Below are 16,732 nucleotides of genomic sequence, written 5' to 3'. Positions count from 1 at the left end.
AAAGACAAATCCCGAGCCAATTGAGCGCATTATCAATGAAAATCCACTCGTCTCAGCATCATCCGATCACACCGAAGCGCACCAGTGAGTATACTTTTCGAAGTATCGGCGACACCCCCACTGACACTAACCAGTCAAGCGTAAGCCAGCAGTGGAGCTCTATGATAAGGAAATTGTCCAAGCTTACAATAACGTCGACAATGTCGGTGCTGACTCAATTACATTCGATATCGATGACGTGCCTGCGTCTGTCTCTGCGATTGTAAAATCAGTGATCGGCAATAATGTCGAGGACGACGTCGACCTTGTCTCTCAAGGTATGGACTCTATGCAGGCCACGAATATCCGCAACAAGCTCGTTGCAGCTTTAAAACCTATCAAGAATGTAACTTTAGGTGGGACAGTCGCTTTCCAGCACCCAAAGTTGACTCTTCTGTCTAATTTCATTGAGAAGCTACTGAACGATGACGGCAAGCAAATGTCAGAAGAAGATATTGTGGCCACGAAGGCTGCTGAGATCAGCGCGACAATCGCGTTGCACTCACGCAAGCTCAATAGCAAGCCTAAGCAAGGATGGGTGCAGCCAGTAGGGGAAGGCAAAAATGTTGTCTTGACTGGTACGACTGGTGGTCTAGGAGCTCAGCTGCTGCAAACGCTCATGGAAGATGCAAACGTTGAGCATGTCTATGCTATTAACCGTACTCACGCCCACAAGAGTCTCAAGCAACGTCAGGCGGACAGTCTTGCTGAGAAGGGTATTACAGTAGACGATATTCTAGACTCTCCAAAGCTGTCGCTCATCGAAGCCGACCTGACAAAGCCGAATCTTGGATTGAGTACGACCATTTACTTGGAAATTAGTGCTAAAGTAGACGTGATCATTCACAACGCCTGGAGAGTCGATTTCAACGTCGCCTTGCAGTCATTTGAGCAGGATATTTCCGGTGTGGTTAATCTTACCAACCTTGCGATCACATCAAGTCAAGGTGCTGCAGTCATTTTCACGTCATCGATCGGAAGTCTTGCACGCTGGCCAGTCGGCAGAAAAACATTCGAGGAGCCAATCTCAGACCCCGCAATCGCAGTTGGAATGGGATATGGTGAGAGCAAGTTTGTTGGTGAGCGAATCTTGGCCACCGCCTCACAGACGACGGGACTACCAACGACAGTCCTTCGAATTGGACAGCTGTGCGGTGATAGAAAGTCAGGTTTCTGGAATTCTTCCAATTGGGTACCAGCAATTATTAAGTCTGGCCTCGCCCTCAAGTGTCTTCCAAATGGAGATGACTTGGTCGAATGGATTTCGCTAGACAATGCCGCGCAAGCCATAGTAGACTTTGCGCACAACAGAAGAAGTCTAGGCAAAACACATGATCTTTTACACATCGTGCACCCACGCCCAACGAGCTGGAGCGCGGTCTTTAACGTGGTGGCAGAGTATTTGAACAAAAGAGGCGCTGGTATCACACTAGTGAGCTATAGTGACTGGCTGGAAAGGCTGCAAGCCGAGGATACATCTAACATGTCCGAGAACCCTGCTATTAAGCTGCTTCCGATGTTTGAGTCTCGTGCGAAAGTCTCTGCCGATCGTAGGGAGTTTATTCCTTTACTTCAGACAACGAGATCTCAGGCTGCGTCTGAGTCGCTTAGAGAATGCACCGAACTCAACCAAGAAGATGTCGTGAAGTGGATGGATAAGTGGGTTGATGAAAGTTTCTTGTAAACGACTATATTCCTGTACTCGTCTGTCTTCTGCTTCTGATTGTAAGCCAACATTCAACAAACATCGCTACCACCAACCTTGAAATCCGGTTTGTTCTTTTCGCCAGTATCGTTGTTCGGCTTGATATGCTTTTCGACCTCCTCGCGGTGCTTCTTGAACGCGTCTTCGTGGGATAGCTTGTCTTGTTTATCGTATTTGCCGTAAGTGTCGTCATTCTTGGAATCAACTCCTTGCCAGAGCTGTCATTTTATGTATTCGACATCCCTATCATTTCCACGACGGGAGATGTTACTTTTAGAGGCTACTGGTGCGATGGTGGCAGTGAAGGTGAAAACGGCGAGAGCTTTAGCATTGTTGAAGTAAATTTCTATCTTGAGATATAAGGAGTTGAGAATGTATGTGTGCTTCTTAAATACATAGTTGGGCTGATGATTCTCGGTGTTATCACATCTTGTCATTTGGTGAAATGCCAAGTAATTTGGCTAAAGTTGTATATCAGCTGAATTTGAAGGTAAAAGGAAGCCCCTGTGTATTGTATTTATTCAATTTGACAAGATTTCACACTGATTAGTGAAATGCGACACCTAAACTCTACTTCCAATGTTGAGTTACGCGTCTAAAGACCCAACATGAGTGAAACAGGGGTATAATGATGCCCTTGAGCGCTTATGATGAACGACATCGATTGAGCGAGGCTGGATAGGCGTCACAGTGACTAATCCGATTTGATCAGAGATAAGCCATTCTAGTCTGCCTTTGTGACGCTCAAACGCCGAAAAAATTTGCTTCCATTTCTTAATACCTGCGGTTTTCGACAGCTGCGGGTACTGAATTTCCTTTTTGCGTGATTTATTTGTGCTAGAAGCTCGCCGATCTAAATTTTTCACAAATTAATTGCATTTACCTGAGCACATAAATTTCAGTCAGTATTTCTCTACATCTTCATCTCTCAACCTTTAAGTCTTCTTCAATGCAATTCTCTGCGATCGCCCTTTCTGCCTCCGCTTTCTTCTCCGCTTCACTCGCAGCCAAGCTGCAAATGAGAGCCGGTGACTGCTCTACTGATAGTGTCAAGTGTTGTAACCAAGTCAAGGACGCCTCCTCCATCGACACTGGTACGCTCGGATTACTCGGTATCGATGAATTAGCTGGTCAAGTCGGACTCGAATGTGACCAAATTGCTGCAGTCGTCGGTGTTCCGATCTCTAACCAATGCAAGACTACAGCTGCTTGCTGCAGTGACCAAACTCAAAATGGCCTTGCCAACTTGGTGTGTATTGTCTTAGACATTCTGGTAAATTGTCTAATTTCTTTATTAGGGATGTGTTCCAATTTCTGCCATTTAAGGTTATCCCTATGTATTACCTCTTGTACTATCCTATTTGTGGATTTAATTCGAACATTACTGTTAAACTGGGCTTAAGATTGATAGGTGTCAATCTTTTTCGTCGGATCAAAAGCTGATCTGATCAAGTAAACTTAAGTATAAAATGCCAATTTGCTGGTTGAGAACTTATTCATTGATTGAGCTACGAGTTAAGCCACGCTGACTCTGAATGCTAATAAATGACTCGGAGGAGTTCAAGAATCCGTCTGAGTTTCGATAATTTGTTGGCTTATATATTGTAAAACATTACCCTAAATTCGGCATCTTTGACGATCAATCTCTCCATCATACACAGTCATGCAGGTGATCGCCATTATAAAGCGAGCAGCGCTGTTAGGACTGCTACTGCTATTGCATGCATTGCATATCATAACTCAGCTATATAAGAGTGTCAAGGCGTCGCTAAGGAGGCGGAGGAGCTACAACGTCAACCCACCCAAGTCGATAGCGGTGATACTGATTATGAACGAATCCTCTGGTCTATGGAGGCGCAACAAGCAGCTGCAATGGCTCATCGATAGCGCACGTAACGCGACCAGCTGGTGTGAGAAGATGGGCGTACAGCAGTTGATGATATATGAGAGTACAGGTGGGTGTTTGTTGTCCAGCGCTTACCACGCTCACAACGGTGTCAATATGCAGGCACTCTCAAAAAATATTACAGCGATATCCAGGACGACGATCTTGTCGCAGACACTCCACCCCTTTCTCCACCACCCACACCAAAGATAGCGCCGAGGAGACTCAATAAGGGAATATCCGTGAGGGTGCTGTCCGGCGACGAGGCATCAGATCGATTCTTCACCGTAGCAGAGGATGTGCATAGGGAGGAGTTTGAGACGCATACGCAGAGGATAGCATTCACAGACAGCCTGATGAAGAGATGGTACAAGCATGACGACCCGGAACTTATCGTAGTGCACCATCTCCAGCCATCATTCATCAGTAGGAGTCTGCAGATGAACGGGTTTCCACCCTGGCAGCTGAGGGTTGGTGAGATATACCACGACGCTTTCCGCCTACCCTTTTCGCGCGGCCCACTTAAACAGTACACATTAACAAAAGCACTCTATGCATACGGTAAAGTCGAACAGCGTTTGGGGAGGTGAGGATGGAGCAATACTTAAAATGATTCTAAACAAAAGCAAACGGACAATCATCAATACAGCATATATTACATTAGTTCTTCTGTTCGTGCACCTGGTTGAGCAACTTGCCGGAGGAGATGGCGCTCTTGATGTTGTCGATGACCAAGACTTCCATCTTGTGCTGCGTCTCGCGGGTCTCAGTGCCCATGTGCGGGAGGAGGGTGATATTGGGCATGTCGATCAGTCGCTGGTCGATCTTTGGCTCTTCTGGGTAGACGTCGAGACCCGCCGACGAGAGCTTGCCAGATTTGAGAGCGTCAATGAAGGCTTCCTGCTCCACGACACCCCCTCTAGCCGTGTTTATGAGAACGGCGCCATCCTTCATCTTGCTGAATTGATCTTTGCCGAATGAATTTACCGTCTTTTCGTTAAGTGGGAGGTTGAGCGAGACGACGTCTGAGGTGGCCAGGAGCTCATCCATCGTGCTGACATACTCGCAGGGGAAGCTTGGGCGCGGCTGAATCTCCCTCCTGTTATGGTACTTGATCTTCATATCGAAACCGAGCGCTCTGCGTGCGACAGCCCCGCCAATACCACCCATACCAATAATGCCTAACGTCTTTCCCTCAGGATCCGACGCAGGCTTCAAACCCTGCTTGAAAACGCCGTTTCTCGCATTCACTTCTGCCTTCCAGTACTGACGTAATGAAGATACTATCAAGAACATGGCTGTAGTGGCTGTTGCGTCGTCGACTGCAGCTGGTGTGTGCGAGACTTGAATGCCTGTGGTGTGTTAATTTATTTGCACTGAGATATTGCCATCAAAGCAACTCACCTCTAGCGGTGGCAGCAGCAACATCTATCTGATCATACCCAGCGCCGTTGTGGCAGATGAATTTAACGGTCGAAGGAAGTTTGTCAATAAGCTCCTTGTCGTACACGCCAATCTTGCCTGCGCTATCGTTGTGTCTATAGATTGCGACAGTGTTGGCGTACTTGGTTTGAAGGTCCTCGTAAAACTGCTGGCGTGAGGTTGAAGTGAGCTGCACGACCTCGCCGAACTGCTTGAGCTGCTCAATTTCGCTATGTGCCCATACGATGGTACCGCTGATAAGAATCTGCAATTATTAGTGGGTTTGGTAGTGGCAGTATTACTGTAAGCTTACTTTGGACATGGTTTTGTGTAATTTTGTAGCAGTGGACAAAGCCGATCGCTTCTTCTTATAATCGCGATAAACTCCGCTCCGGTTAGCGATCCGAACGGAGTGATGTCATCGTTGAGCGTTTGAGCAGATAAAATCGGGATTGTATTTTTAATTCATAATTAGCATCCACGCATTGCAACTTATTTGACTACAACCAAAAGTATAAAAATGTCTTCCCTTTCCAAAACACAAAACGCATCAAACCCAAGCGCATTGTTTGGACTGCAAGGTCAGAATGTTTTAATCACGTATGTATATGCTACACTTACTGACAGCTCTCACACACTCGCAGCGGTGCTACCCGTGGTATTGGCCAGGCTTGCGCTATTGGACTTGCAAAGGCTGGCGCTAAGCATGTCATTCTCGTGCAGAGAGACACCTCCAACACAGCAACAAAAGATCAAATCACACAGGCCGGCAGTAAGGCTGATATAGTCATCGCAGATTTATCCGATATGGATGCTGTTAAGGGTGTGTTCGATAAGGCCGTTAGAGTGGCAGACGGTGGACACATTGATGTTCTGATTAACTGCGGTGGTATACAAAGACGCTCGCCAAGCACAGAGTTCAGCGAATCAGACTGGGACGACGTAATCAACGTTAATTTGAAATCTGTTTGGTTGTTGTCTCAGGCAGCAGGAAGACACATGGTACCCAGAAGACACGGAAAAATAATCAACTTTGGCTCACTATTGTCATTCCAAGGTGGATTCACTGTCCCAGCTTATGCATCTGCTAAAGGTGCAGTCGGTCAGCTTACCAAGGCACTTTCAAACGAATGGAGTAAGGAGAATGTCAATGTCAACGCTATCGCGCCAGGTTACGTTGCTACCGATATGAATGAGAAGTTGCTCGCTGATCCAAACAGATTGAGACAGCTGAATGAGCGCATTCCTGCTAGTAGATGGGGTGAGCCTGCTGACTTTGTCGGCCCAGTGATATTCCTCGCAAGTGAGGCATCCAAGTATCTCAGTGGGGAGATGCTTACTGTCGATGGTGGATGGATGGGTCGTTGAGTCCTTTTGTACGAATACGAATCCGAATAAAGGTATACATAAAGACATGCATGTTATTTAATGCTAGTGGATATATGATGCGTGAGTGGATCTTGGTGGGGTTGAGTAGTGCTGGTATTTGTCCTCCGAATACCCTTTAAGAGCTTTCAGTGCTCTTAGTACGCTCAAGACTCTGAACACCTCCACTGATATCAGTAAACCATCCTTCTCTGATAAGAATCCCTCCAATGTCCTGTAAAGGCACTCCCGCGCCCTTCAGACCCATCATGTCAGTTGCAAACTGCAACACCTTCTGGTTGTCCAGTTTGCCATTGAAATTGCCGTTAATTGAGGTAGCTCGCGCTAGTGTGGCGTATATTGCACCTGCAACAAACGCTTCATCGATGTAATTTGAGTTAGAGTATGATTTCGAGCGAGAAGAAGGTGCAAGAGGTCGACGTGTATTCTCGCTCTTGATATACTCCGAAGACTTTAGCGAAAGCATGAAAGACGTCCTCTCATCCCAAATGCAGTAAATAGTTGCTCTAGGTGAGACCCTCAGCGACATGAAGAGGAGAAAAGTCCTCGCATCGTCAAATCCGCTTTTCTGAGTGAAGCGTTAGAGATAATTCAACACACCAGTAAACACTCACATTTACAAATTCCTTGTTGAAAAAGACAAAATCCGCAAATGGAAGACAGTCCACCATGTCTGGCTTCAACTTGTTGAAACAACTGATTGATATGAGTGTGTTCTTGTATCTTGGGAGTCCCATATCGTCGACGCCTTCACCTTTACCCTTTCGCAGATGCTTGATTGTCTCATACAGATTCGTTGTTGTCTGGCCGTCGAAGTGTATCCAGTCGAAATTGAATTGTTGTAAGACTCTATCAAAATACTCCAGCGGCGGTAGAGAGCTGGATCCGGCGCCGCTCGAGTGGTTGAGCCTTGTTTTCGTATTGTTGGAGGTGTTGTTGATAACGAAAGTGTGCTGCGAGACGCGTTAGACGAACTTATATAGCGACCACTCAAATTCACCCACAGGAATAGCCGCAGAGTCTGATTTGTAGATGTACTCGGTTGAAATCCCCTCCTCAGCGAGCTGGGCTTTGACGCAGTTGCTGGTCAAATCTCGCCCAAGCTGCGAGTACATATAACACTCAGTATTCGGTAAGCTAGAAAGAGCATTTAGAACAGTTGAAGCCCCTTGCACGCTGCTGTGCTGCGATTTGCTTTTAACTTTGGCGCCTTCTTTTGGGTATGACGAAGTTGTGCACGTCGTAGTGAATTCAAGGCTGCCGGCGGATATAATCTTGGATGCTCTCCCCATTTTCAGCGCCACAACGGCTGCTATCAGTCTGCAGATCGTTAAGTAGGAAGAGGAAGGCAGCGTGATTCCTAGTAGCAATAAGCAATTACAAACAAATACAAATCACAACAAATCATTCAAGAAAATGCTTTGATCGAATTTTGACGTTAAATGATACAAGAATTAAATAGCAGTGCGTGTTTAAAGTATAGATGACTAAAGCGCTTACTCAAGCTTGACAACAACCTTACCGACGTTCTTGCCGCTGAGCATGTCAATAAAGGCTTCTGGTGCTTTCTCAATACCGTTGTAAACGTGCTCCTTGATCTTGATTGAGCCTTCCTTGACGAGTTTTGGAACGATTGCAGTGAACTCATCGTCAAGAGTCTTACCTGAAAAGTCTGGGTGGCTGCTTGGCTTGTCGTGGAGATAGAAAACGATGAAGCCCTTCGTGGTCAATCTCTTGAATACGAGTTGAACGGTATTCTTGAGACCGTACATTTCACCTGCGCTGTTGTATTGACTAATGGCACCGCACATGATGACAAGACCATCTGGGTTAATAACTTCGAGGACATCTGTGGGGATTGTAGTTAGAATATGGTCAAAATTTTCCTCCTAAAGCACTCACCATCAAGCATTTTACCACCAACATTGTCGTAGAAAATGTCGATACCGCCGAACTTCTTGATTTCCTCCTTTGTGCTTGACTCTTTGTAGTTGAAGGCAGCGTCTGCACCGACTTGGCGACATAATTCAACCTTTTCAGCTGAACCAGCACTAGCGATGACCTTTTCGTACGAGTTAGACTGTCAATCCAACAGAGTAATAGATTACCAACCTTCAAACCAGTCTTCTTTGCGTATTGGATAACCAAAGCACCGACAGCACCAGCACCAGCACTGACGTAGATGCTTTGACCTGCCTTAGGCTGACCAACGTGATAGAAGGACATGTAAGCGGTTCTGCCTGGCATACCGCAAGCACCAACGAGGGTTTCTGGAGCAATGCCGCTGTCGCTGACGTCCTTTAGGCCTTGGGCGAATTGTTCATTGAGAACCATGTACTCTGAGAATGGCAAACCACCATAAACAAGAGCACCTTCCTTGAAAGCAGCGTTCTTGGACTTAAGAACACGGGCGACACCGTGGTTTTGAATTGGTTGGCCGACGTAGAATGGAGGGACGTATGATTCGCTGTCTGGTGCACGCATTCTACCTCTTTGGTAAGGGTCGATGGAGAGGGTGATGACCTTGAGCATTACGGAACCGTCTGCGATGTCCTGTTGTGTATCGAACTCATCACTCTTGACTTTAAGTGTTTGGTCCAACTTTGGTTCACCGTGTGGAATTTCGTTGAAGATTACAGACTTGTTTTGTACCATTTCTGAAAGTTTAATGTTGGTTGTTCGTGTGATACTGGTCGCGCATTTTATAGCCCTGTTCGCCTCCACAGTAGTTTCACGAAGATTATTAATTCATCTGCTTATAAATGTGTAAAATTATCTCAAGATTATTAATTTTCGCCTCGTACGCCGCATGATTCCCTGTATGGTATTTTATGCGTGTGAAGGCATTTGGTCTCAATTTCCACAGCCGGATATAACCGGTTACATCACTTGTCACTGCCAACCATTATGTCTTATCCACGAGTATCGACGTGTATGTCGCGGCATTTGCCTGATTGCGTCGTTTTGACGCTGATTTTGCCATGATTTGTAATGTGTTTGAAAGGGCACGTATTTATAAGCGTGTTCGGTGAATTACGTCACTCTGTCTTCTCCCTTAGTTTCAAACAACATGGTCTCCAATAAGACAGTTTTATTTGATTCTATCCCAAATCACGAGCCAGTCGATTCGCTAAAGATCGTCACTCAGCAATTCGACCTCGACCGTCAACTCGCTCCTGGGGAGGCTATTCTCAAGGTAGAAATGCTCAGCCTCGATCCGTATATGAGGAGCAGGATGAGGGATCCCAGCATTGAAACCTACGTGCCGCCATTCACCCTCGGAGAGCCAATCGACAATGGCGGTGTCGTCATTGTCCTGAAGAGCAACAACGCGCATTTCAAAGTAGATAGAAAATATTACGCTGGCTTCACTCTACCTTTTTCCGAATACGCACTCGTTACTGAAGCCTCGAATGCCTTCTATACGGATATCACCGACGCTGAACTTCCAAACGAAACCCTGATTGGTGCATGTGGCTTGCCGGGAAAAACAGCTTACTACAGCTATAAGCAGCTTGTAAGGGGTAAGGCTGGTGAGAAGATCTTTATCAGCGCAGCTTCAGGCGGCATTGGACAAATGTTATGCCAGCTGTGCAAGATGGATGGTTTAAAGGTGTTGGCTGCTGTAGGTAGCGACGAGAAGGTCGATTATTGCGAGAAGACACTCGGTGTCGACCGCGCTTTTAACTACAAGACGAGCGATACTCGAAAGGAATTGGCTGCATTCGGATGCGACATATTCTACGACAACGTTGGTGGGAAGATGTTGGAAGATGTTTTGGACCAAATCAATGTCTACGGACGCGTAATTGTAGGTTGATCTCCACTCAAATGATCACAGGCTCATTCCCATTAGTGCTGCGGTCAAATTGCAACTTACAACTCCGGTGCTGAGGCGTATGGTATCAAAAACACCTTCCAAATCGTTGCAAAGCGCCTATCATTCCAAGGGTTTATCACTTTCGAGTTGATTCCACAGAAGCCATTTCATGAATCAAAGTACAACACAATCGAAGAAGAATTCATGGCTACCATACCTTCCATGATAAAGGAGGGTAAGCTGGACGTCAAAAATCACGTCTACAACGGCATCGAAGCAACTTCACAGGCATTCTTGGACTTGCTTAGAGGTGACAAGCACGGAAAGACTGTGATTCAGCTGTAGGCGGAGCAGTGGAGTAACATATAGATATTTTAAATCCCAATTAATGCAATTGCTTATAATTTACAAAATACACAAAACTAAACAAATAATAATCTTAACATACTCAAGGTTTACTCAGCTTACGCACGACGTTTACTTTCCTTACGGGGGTCTTCTTGTGTTGCGCGGACGGCGTTTTTTTAGATACGGGTATGTCATGCGATGTGTGTGTGTTTTGCAAAATTTCATCAGATGCAGTAGCCTTGGCCCGCTTCTCGAGCATGCGTATCTGCGAGACAGAATCTGCCGACTGTGCTTTGAGGAAATGAGTGGTGAGCGGGCGATGGTTTTCAATGTGTAAGTGACCATCTAACGCGGGCACATGAAGCGGTGGGACTTCTTCCATCGGAGATCCGTCCTCCATGAGCGATCCACTAGTAAGCGAAAGGATGGATTCAATGTCGAGACACTCGCCAGGTTCTATAGGTGTAAGGTTTGACGGAGTGACACAGTCCATGTCAACCTCCTTCCTGAACACATGGTCGACATCTACACCAGAGAAGAATGCAACTGACATGGGTAGATCGTCCATCCCCAACTTGTATGTGAACATGGCTCGCGTCCATAGATTGGATATCTGCAGAGCCAGTGCCAGTCTATGTTTATCCTTCTCCTCAACCAAAAAGCGTATCTCGTCATGCACCGATATCAAGTACCTCGCATTCAACTTGTACTTGTTAATGAGATGATCCATGGAAACGATGAGCATGTGGAGGTAATCAACTCCACTGCTCTGTACCACCCAATTCACCCTGCTCGTCATGAAATTGCTGCCAGAGGAGGGAAGATGTTTCTTTGCGAGTGCAGCTGTGATCTCGCACCCAAGCGTAGGTGTACGCGGTCTGTCACTCAGTGCAATTTCTTCGAGTTTATTGAAGACGTATGATTCAGTTCCGCCAAACCAAAACTTTCTCCCGAATGCCTCTTTCATGGTCATACCTTTTGTTGCAGCGTAGAGATCTGTCGCTCGTTGCTTGGCTTCTGCTTCGCTCATTGATGGGTTTGATTTTAGGAGCAGTTGGACTGCATGCTTCACACCAGCGCCGTATATACGTGAATAGTTGAAGACCTGCGTGGATGTAAGTGTGCAAAAATTTAGTTAAACACCCAACATACCTTGGCTTGGTCTCTGGAGATACCAAGAATTTTGGCTGAGACGGAGTGCAGATCAGTACCGGCATTTTTAGTACCTTCCAGTGTCATCCATCCGATAGAAGTGGCACCCTGTACACCAAACTGAGCGTCACCGAGGGTTGAACAAATCCAAAGCTCCTCCGAGTCAACATCTGCTCCAACAAAGGCATATCCAGGAGGCGCCTTAACCATAGATTTAAGTTCACTACCGACTCTATTTTTCTTGGCGTTAGATGCAGTAAGCCAGGTTTTTTCAATTGCTCGGCGAGTGATGGTGCCCATGGTGATAACTTCTGGAAGGATCATGCCGCGTTTGTGAGGGTAGGTAGTTTCTCGAGTGCTTTCATTGAAATTGACGCTTTGTACACCATTTTGCACACCACCTTCCACGCCATCTTTCATTCCCATATCTAACCCACTCGTTCCATCAAAAACAGCAAACTGCTTGATAACTCTCTCCCTTGCACTAATCCAATAGCTGCACTGGGCATTGAGTGACATGGCCGCATGAGCCGTGTCGTCCTCACTGCTCAGCATCCCTGACTCCAAAGCATGTATGAAGCCTTTAGAGAGAAGATTACCGACGTTGTGCTCCTCGCCGTCTTTATGTGGTATCTTATAGAAGGCGAAATCGCTCTCCATCCCAGCGAGGTGGTCATCGGCGGGATGTTTGAAGGATAATGTGGGCTGGCGGGTGGTGTGTTTACCAGTGGAGATATCTGCACGAGGCACTCTGTATACATAGCCATGTTTGCGTGAGTGGAAAACTGGATAGTCGAGCCAGCGTAGTTTGAGTAGAATGGGGGATAATTTACTGCGTGTAGAGACTTGTACTTTCCCTTTCTTTTCTCCTCCTCCTTCCTCTTCACCTTCTTCCCGCTTTAACTTCCCTTCCAGATCCCAGTACCACTTCGGTTGCATCTGTGGTTGTGCGGCGGATGCAGCAGCTGGTGCTTTAAGTGCGTTGGCAGATTGTAAGAATGTCTGGTCCAAAGACACGCCTGTGCGCTCAGCAGCCTCAAGCAGCTTCTTATTCATAAGTGGAGTTAATTTGGCAGGTGTCCAATCAAGTTCCTTGAGCTGTGCGTAGGTGGGCGAGTATGATGGTTCAGGGGATTCAGTGGAGTCTGGGGAAGAATTCAAGTAGCTATCCAAAGCCACTTTACTGATTAGATAGTCAGAGGCCATTTCATACCCCTCAAACACCTTGAGCAGATCCTCTTGTTTGAGAATGCTAGTGAGGCTGCCATCTTTCACGAGTCGCAGGAGCAGTCTGCTTATTAAACTACCCGTGGCTAAACCTGGGAGTGGAAGAAAGTAGTAGTTCTGCAACTCGTCATACCTCACATCTCCTTCCTTGAGCGGGATGCTTTTTTGTTCTTCACCCTTTGTAGTACTACTCCGTCTCACTCTCGCTGCCCAGCCGAGAGTTGTCGTGAACACAACGGGATGACCCAGGTACTTGATTTGTAGCAAGTAGGGCAACAGGGTAGATTTGAGAGTGGGTGAGCTGACGAAGGATGCTGTGCGTGTCGAGAGAAGTTTAGCGAGCCAAGAGGGTATGTACGTCGAGACTGTTTCTCTCCTACTCCCGCTCCCACTCCCGCGTCTCACGCCCCTTGTACGTTTTGGTGTCCAATCGAGCTGCGCGAGCCACACATCATCTCTCCACGACTCATCGTCCATTTTCCCACGGGCAAATTGAGCCAGTTCCCCTAAGCTGGTCTGAACATTTTCCGACAGCTCCCTGTACTTACCTTCCGCTTTGCGCAGGTACTCCCGCCACGAGGTGTCAATAGGCAGGAAAGAGTTGCCCATGCCGAGCATACCCGCAAAGCTGACGGGATGTGGGCAGCGGTCGAGGAATAGTGGAAGGACCTTGCTGTATACGTCGTGCGTCGCCTGAACGTCTACGGCGCAGTAATGCATGAGATGCTGCAATTCGTGTCTCAGCGTATGCGCGTTGCTCGATGGATCAGTGAAATACCCCCGCACTTCCTTCTCTAGAGGCTGTCTGCGGGGATGGTAGAGTTCGTATACGTTGCTGAGCGAGTTGGAGGAGGCTATGTCCTGCCACAGTTTGTGGTCGTCGGGGGTGTCTGTGGTGGTGCTTTCGCTTTCGCCACTGCCACTACTACTGTTACCACCCATCTCACCCATCTCAAAAGCGCGGTCGAGTGCTTCCTGCGCTTCTCGCTCTTCTCGCTCGTATCGCATCAGAGACAGTAGCAGCTCAGGATCGTCGCGCTCTGCGAGAATGTTCTTGATCGACTGGCTTGCTTCGCGTGCATGATCGCGTTCTGTCTTTTTGTCGCGCTGGTGGGCGATCCACGCTGGGCGCTGTGGACTGGACATGCCGCGCACAGCGACGTGCAGCGACATAGTATCGATGAAACGGTTAGAAGAGAGATGAAGGGAGTACTCTGAACCAAGTCGTGCTCTATCGAATCCGACATTGTGGCCGATAATGATCCGAGGTCTTGCAGGTCTCCCGTGGCCATCACGATCGTAACTCTTGTGGCTCTCTCCGAGTGGTATAAAATGCTCAGTGGTCTCCGAATGCCCGGTTAAATAGGGCGATATCCACGAGTACCAGTGTGTGGGTGAGGCGGCTACCGCCATCACAGCGTGCTGGGATAGATGGGGAAGGGTCTCCACGTCAAACACGAGCATAGACTCACCGCTGGGACCATTTTGGATAGATTTGTAGCTGCCGTCTGCATCGTATACAGTCCAGCCGGGGGTATCAGTGACCCAAGAATCTGGGTACGGGGGGAGATTCGAGGCGGAGAAAGTCCGCGAAAGAGAAAGATACGGTTGTGCAGCCTCACTGCCAATTCTGTAGAAGTGATTGTCTATATCGGGTCCTTGGAGGGGCGGGAGAGTGAAGGTGGTGGGTGGGAGAGTGGATCCAGTGCCACCGAGATCGTGCTTTTGTAAATGTTCCAACGCGATATTTATGGTAGCACTGTCAGGACCCTGCAGATCCCGCGGATAGAGTTGTTTACGAAGAGATGGTGTGAGTAGCTGCACACCGACTTGATTCCTGTGTATCGTGTGTTGATAGCGACGCAATCTGGCTAATTTATATTATTAGAGGGCTCAATGCTATTGAGATAATTCCCCACTCCGGCTTATCTTTGGCTTTAACATGATGGTCGTTGCAGACAGAGGGAAATAAGGAAAATCAAGGAAATGCATTCGATTGGCTTATTTTATTTGGTGTCTCGAGTAATATCCATATGCAGCAGCAGCGAGTGTCACTCCGAGCGTGACTGCCCACTTGAATTGCTGTCTACGCCTATCCCGCGATATTCTCCTCCTTCTCCTCTCTGCCCCGCTAAACTCTATAGATGGCAGTGGCTGTCTCACCAGACACTCAAGTCTCCCCACCGCCAACTCTGCAGCGCGATCAGTGATTGAGAATGGTGGTGACCTTAACACCGACTGTCTTCCCATAATCCCATCCACATCAATCAAAGGGTGATTAAGTGGAAAGCGCTGTCTAATATTCATCGCCATTTCCATAACTTGAGTAAGTTTTTCATTGAGACATTTGGGTATATGAGCGAGAAATTGGTGTATGTTAGCAGTGTTGTCAATGTCATCAATCTTTTCATGAGCATCTTTACCGTCACACTCCCCAGCCAGCTCCACTAGTCTCTCCTTCTCAGCCATCACAAGCGCTACGCAGAAATACACCAGGGCAGGTGGACCTTCGACGATCCAAAAATCGAATAGACGGGCAATGGTAGGTTGATCGACAACGTCATGTGCGAACAGCGTTAGTATCCACGACAGTGCAAAAAAGGGTTCTGGAGCGGCTTGTTCAACGATAATGGCCACGTCAGGGTCGACTGCAATTAGTATCTTGTGCAACACGCGCAACCATCCCCGCACAGGCTCCAAACCCACGCCCATCGCATCTCTGCACCAATGCAGGGTAAAACGGTGTATGAAAGCTTGCAAAACACCGACATCAACGTCAAGCTCAACGAGAATGACAGTGATGACATCATGAAAGCCTTGGAAATAGCTTAGAGTGGGATGTAAGCGGAGAGTGGTTGTAATTAAATCGTAGAGGAGTGCCTTGAGTTGATTCTTGTGCTGTAAAGTCACGTGAAGTGGGTAGTGGATCAATGAGCGGTCGATATCGAGTCGCAGTTGGTTCTCATCGGGGTGGGGTGTGAGTAGACGTCGCTTGTCTTGCTTGTTGAGGTCAAAGTGGGTTGTGAGATTAAGGCGTGTGCCGTCACGAACTGGATTGAAGGACGACAACATGAACCACTGCCGCGCTGTATCGTGGTGTGTTGAAGTGGATATGCCTGTATCTGTGCCTTCTCCTTTGCCTTCTCCTGTGCCTTTGGCTTCTTTTGTGCCTTCTCTGCCTTCACCGCTCACACCCATCACGTGACACCTAATAACACCGTGTGAGAGACGTGCGCTGTATCTCGCTCAGCACGCCTCACCAAGTCCTCGTTCGCAGCTCGCGATTGCTGCTCAGCGCAGATAGCCGCACTAGACGGCGTATATTGTGGGTATCGTTGGATGAAAGGGCGGTGTTGAGCTGGGAGTGGAGCGATGTGTCGTTTGCACTGTGGGTGCTGAACGACATGATGATGGTTGGAGACTAAGGGAAAATGGGGGAGATGGGAGATATGGGAGATATGGGAGATATGGCAGGAAATGCACACGCACACATACTCACACACAACTCACATCCGCTTAATCAACCACATGTGCCGATCGCGGGGAAATAATCCGGGAAAAGAAAAATACTAAATGCGTACACTATTTAGAGCAGAAGCAGCCGCACTGACCAAACAACAAATTAGCAGTAAAGAGAAGGCAACTTAGAGCAAGACCACACGGCACGGCCCGTGCGCTTCGGGGGCAGTCGATTGAGCAACTTGAAACGGAACAGCGAGGAGGAGATCGGCGAGCGACACAAATTAGG

General features: G+C 47.5%; 9 protein-coding genes across 9 annotated transcripts; 5 read left to right on the top strand and 4 right to left on the bottom strand.

Annotated features, from left to right (window-relative positions):
• Nucleotides 1-35: 35 nt before the first annotated feature.
• On the top strand, nt 36-1,723 carry J056_002421 (Polyketide synthase HetM; the record flags this gene model as incomplete). Its single annotated transcript, XM_009271686.1, has 2 exons — nt 36-84; nt 135-1,723. The coding sequence occupies 2 exons, from the start codon at nt 36-38 to the stop codon at nt 1,721-1,723; spliced, it is 1,638 nt and encodes a 545-aa protein (XP_009269961.1).
• Nucleotides 1,724-1,776: 53 nt separating this feature from the next.
• Nucleotides 1,777-2,181, bottom strand: J056_002420 (uncharacterized protein; the record flags this gene model as incomplete). The annotated part of the gene is made up of 2 exons (XM_009271685.1): nt 1,777-1,952; nt 2,001-2,181. 2 exons carry the CDS (start codon nt 2,179-2,181, stop codon nt 1,777-1,779), a joined length of 357 nt encoding a protein of 118 aa, XP_009269960.1.
• A 512-nt stretch (nt 2,182-2,693) lies between these two features.
• On the top strand, nt 2,694-3,069 carry J056_002419 (Fruiting body protein SC3; the record flags this gene model as incomplete). Its single annotated transcript, XM_009271684.1, has 2 exons — nt 2,694-2,993; nt 3,043-3,069. The coding sequence occupies 2 exons, from the start codon at nt 2,694-2,696 to the stop codon at nt 3,067-3,069; spliced, it is 327 nt and encodes a 108-aa protein (XP_009269959.1).
• A 338-nt stretch (nt 3,070-3,407) lies between these two features.
• Nucleotides 3,408-4,219, top strand: J056_002418 (putative undecaprenyl pyrophosphate synthase; the record flags this gene model as incomplete). The annotated part of the gene is made up of 2 exons (XM_009271683.1): nt 3,408-3,699; nt 3,753-4,219. 2 exons carry the CDS (start codon nt 3,408-3,410, stop codon nt 4,217-4,219), a joined length of 759 nt encoding a protein of 252 aa, XP_009269958.1.
• A 70-nt stretch (nt 4,220-4,289) lies between these two features.
• On the bottom strand, nt 4,290-5,373 carry J056_002417 (Putative 2-hydroxyacid dehydrogenase UNK4.10; the record flags this gene model as incomplete). The annotated part of the gene is made up of 3 exons (XM_009271682.1): nt 4,290-4,981; nt 5,034-5,316; nt 5,365-5,373. 3 exons carry the CDS (start codon nt 5,371-5,373, stop codon nt 4,290-4,292), a joined length of 984 nt encoding a protein of 327 aa, XP_009269957.1.
• Nucleotides 5,374-5,571: 198 nt separating this feature from the next.
• Nucleotides 5,572-6,419, top strand: J056_002416 (2-dehydro-3-deoxy-D-gluconate 5-dehydrogenase; the record flags this gene model as incomplete). The annotated part of the gene is made up of 2 exons (XM_009271681.1): nt 5,572-5,651; nt 5,696-6,419. The coding sequence occupies 2 exons, from the start codon at nt 5,572-5,574 to the stop codon at nt 6,417-6,419; spliced, it is 804 nt and encodes a 267-aa protein (XP_009269956.1).
• A 136-nt stretch (nt 6,420-6,555) lies between these two features.
• Nucleotides 6,556-9,092, bottom strand: J056_002415 (Zinc-type alcohol dehydrogenase-like protein PB24D3.08c; the record flags this gene model as incomplete). The annotated part of the gene is made up of 6 exons (XM_009271680.1): nt 6,556-7,005; nt 7,052-7,390; nt 7,442-7,757; nt 7,938-8,286; nt 8,340-8,499; nt 8,550-9,092. The coding sequence occupies 6 exons, from the start codon at nt 9,090-9,092 to the stop codon at nt 6,556-6,558; spliced, it is 2,157 nt and encodes a 718-aa protein (XP_009269955.1).
• Nucleotides 9,093-9,507: 415 nt separating this feature from the next.
• On the top strand, nt 9,508-10,602 carry J056_002414 (Zinc-type alcohol dehydrogenase-like protein PB24D3.08c; the record flags this gene model as incomplete). The annotated part of the gene is made up of 2 exons (XM_009271679.1): nt 9,508-10,248; nt 10,294-10,602. The coding sequence occupies 2 exons, from the start codon at nt 9,508-9,510 to the stop codon at nt 10,600-10,602; spliced, it is 1,050 nt and encodes a 349-aa protein (XP_009269954.1).
• A 103-nt stretch (nt 10,603-10,705) lies between these two features.
• On the bottom strand, nt 10,706-16,390 carry J056_002413 (uncharacterized protein; the record flags this gene model as incomplete). Its single annotated transcript, XM_009271678.1, has 4 exons — nt 10,706-11,710; nt 11,758-14,821; nt 15,059-16,192; nt 16,245-16,390. 4 exons carry the CDS (start codon nt 16,388-16,390, stop codon nt 10,706-10,708), a joined length of 5,349 nt encoding a protein of 1,782 aa, XP_009269953.1.
• Between the last annotated feature and the right edge of the window lie 342 nt (nt 16,391-16,732).

Source organism: Wallemia ichthyophaga (genome assembly GCF_000400465.1).
Source record: "Wallemia ichthyophaga EXF-994 unplaced genomic scaffold scaffold20, whole genome shotgun sequence".
Classification (NCBI taxonomy): Eukaryota; Fungi; Basidiomycota; class Wallemiomycetes; order Wallemiales; family Wallemiaceae; genus Wallemia; species Wallemia ichthyophaga.
Note: the sequence above shows the minus strand (reverse complement) of the source record. Positions and strands in the feature narration are given on the sequence as shown.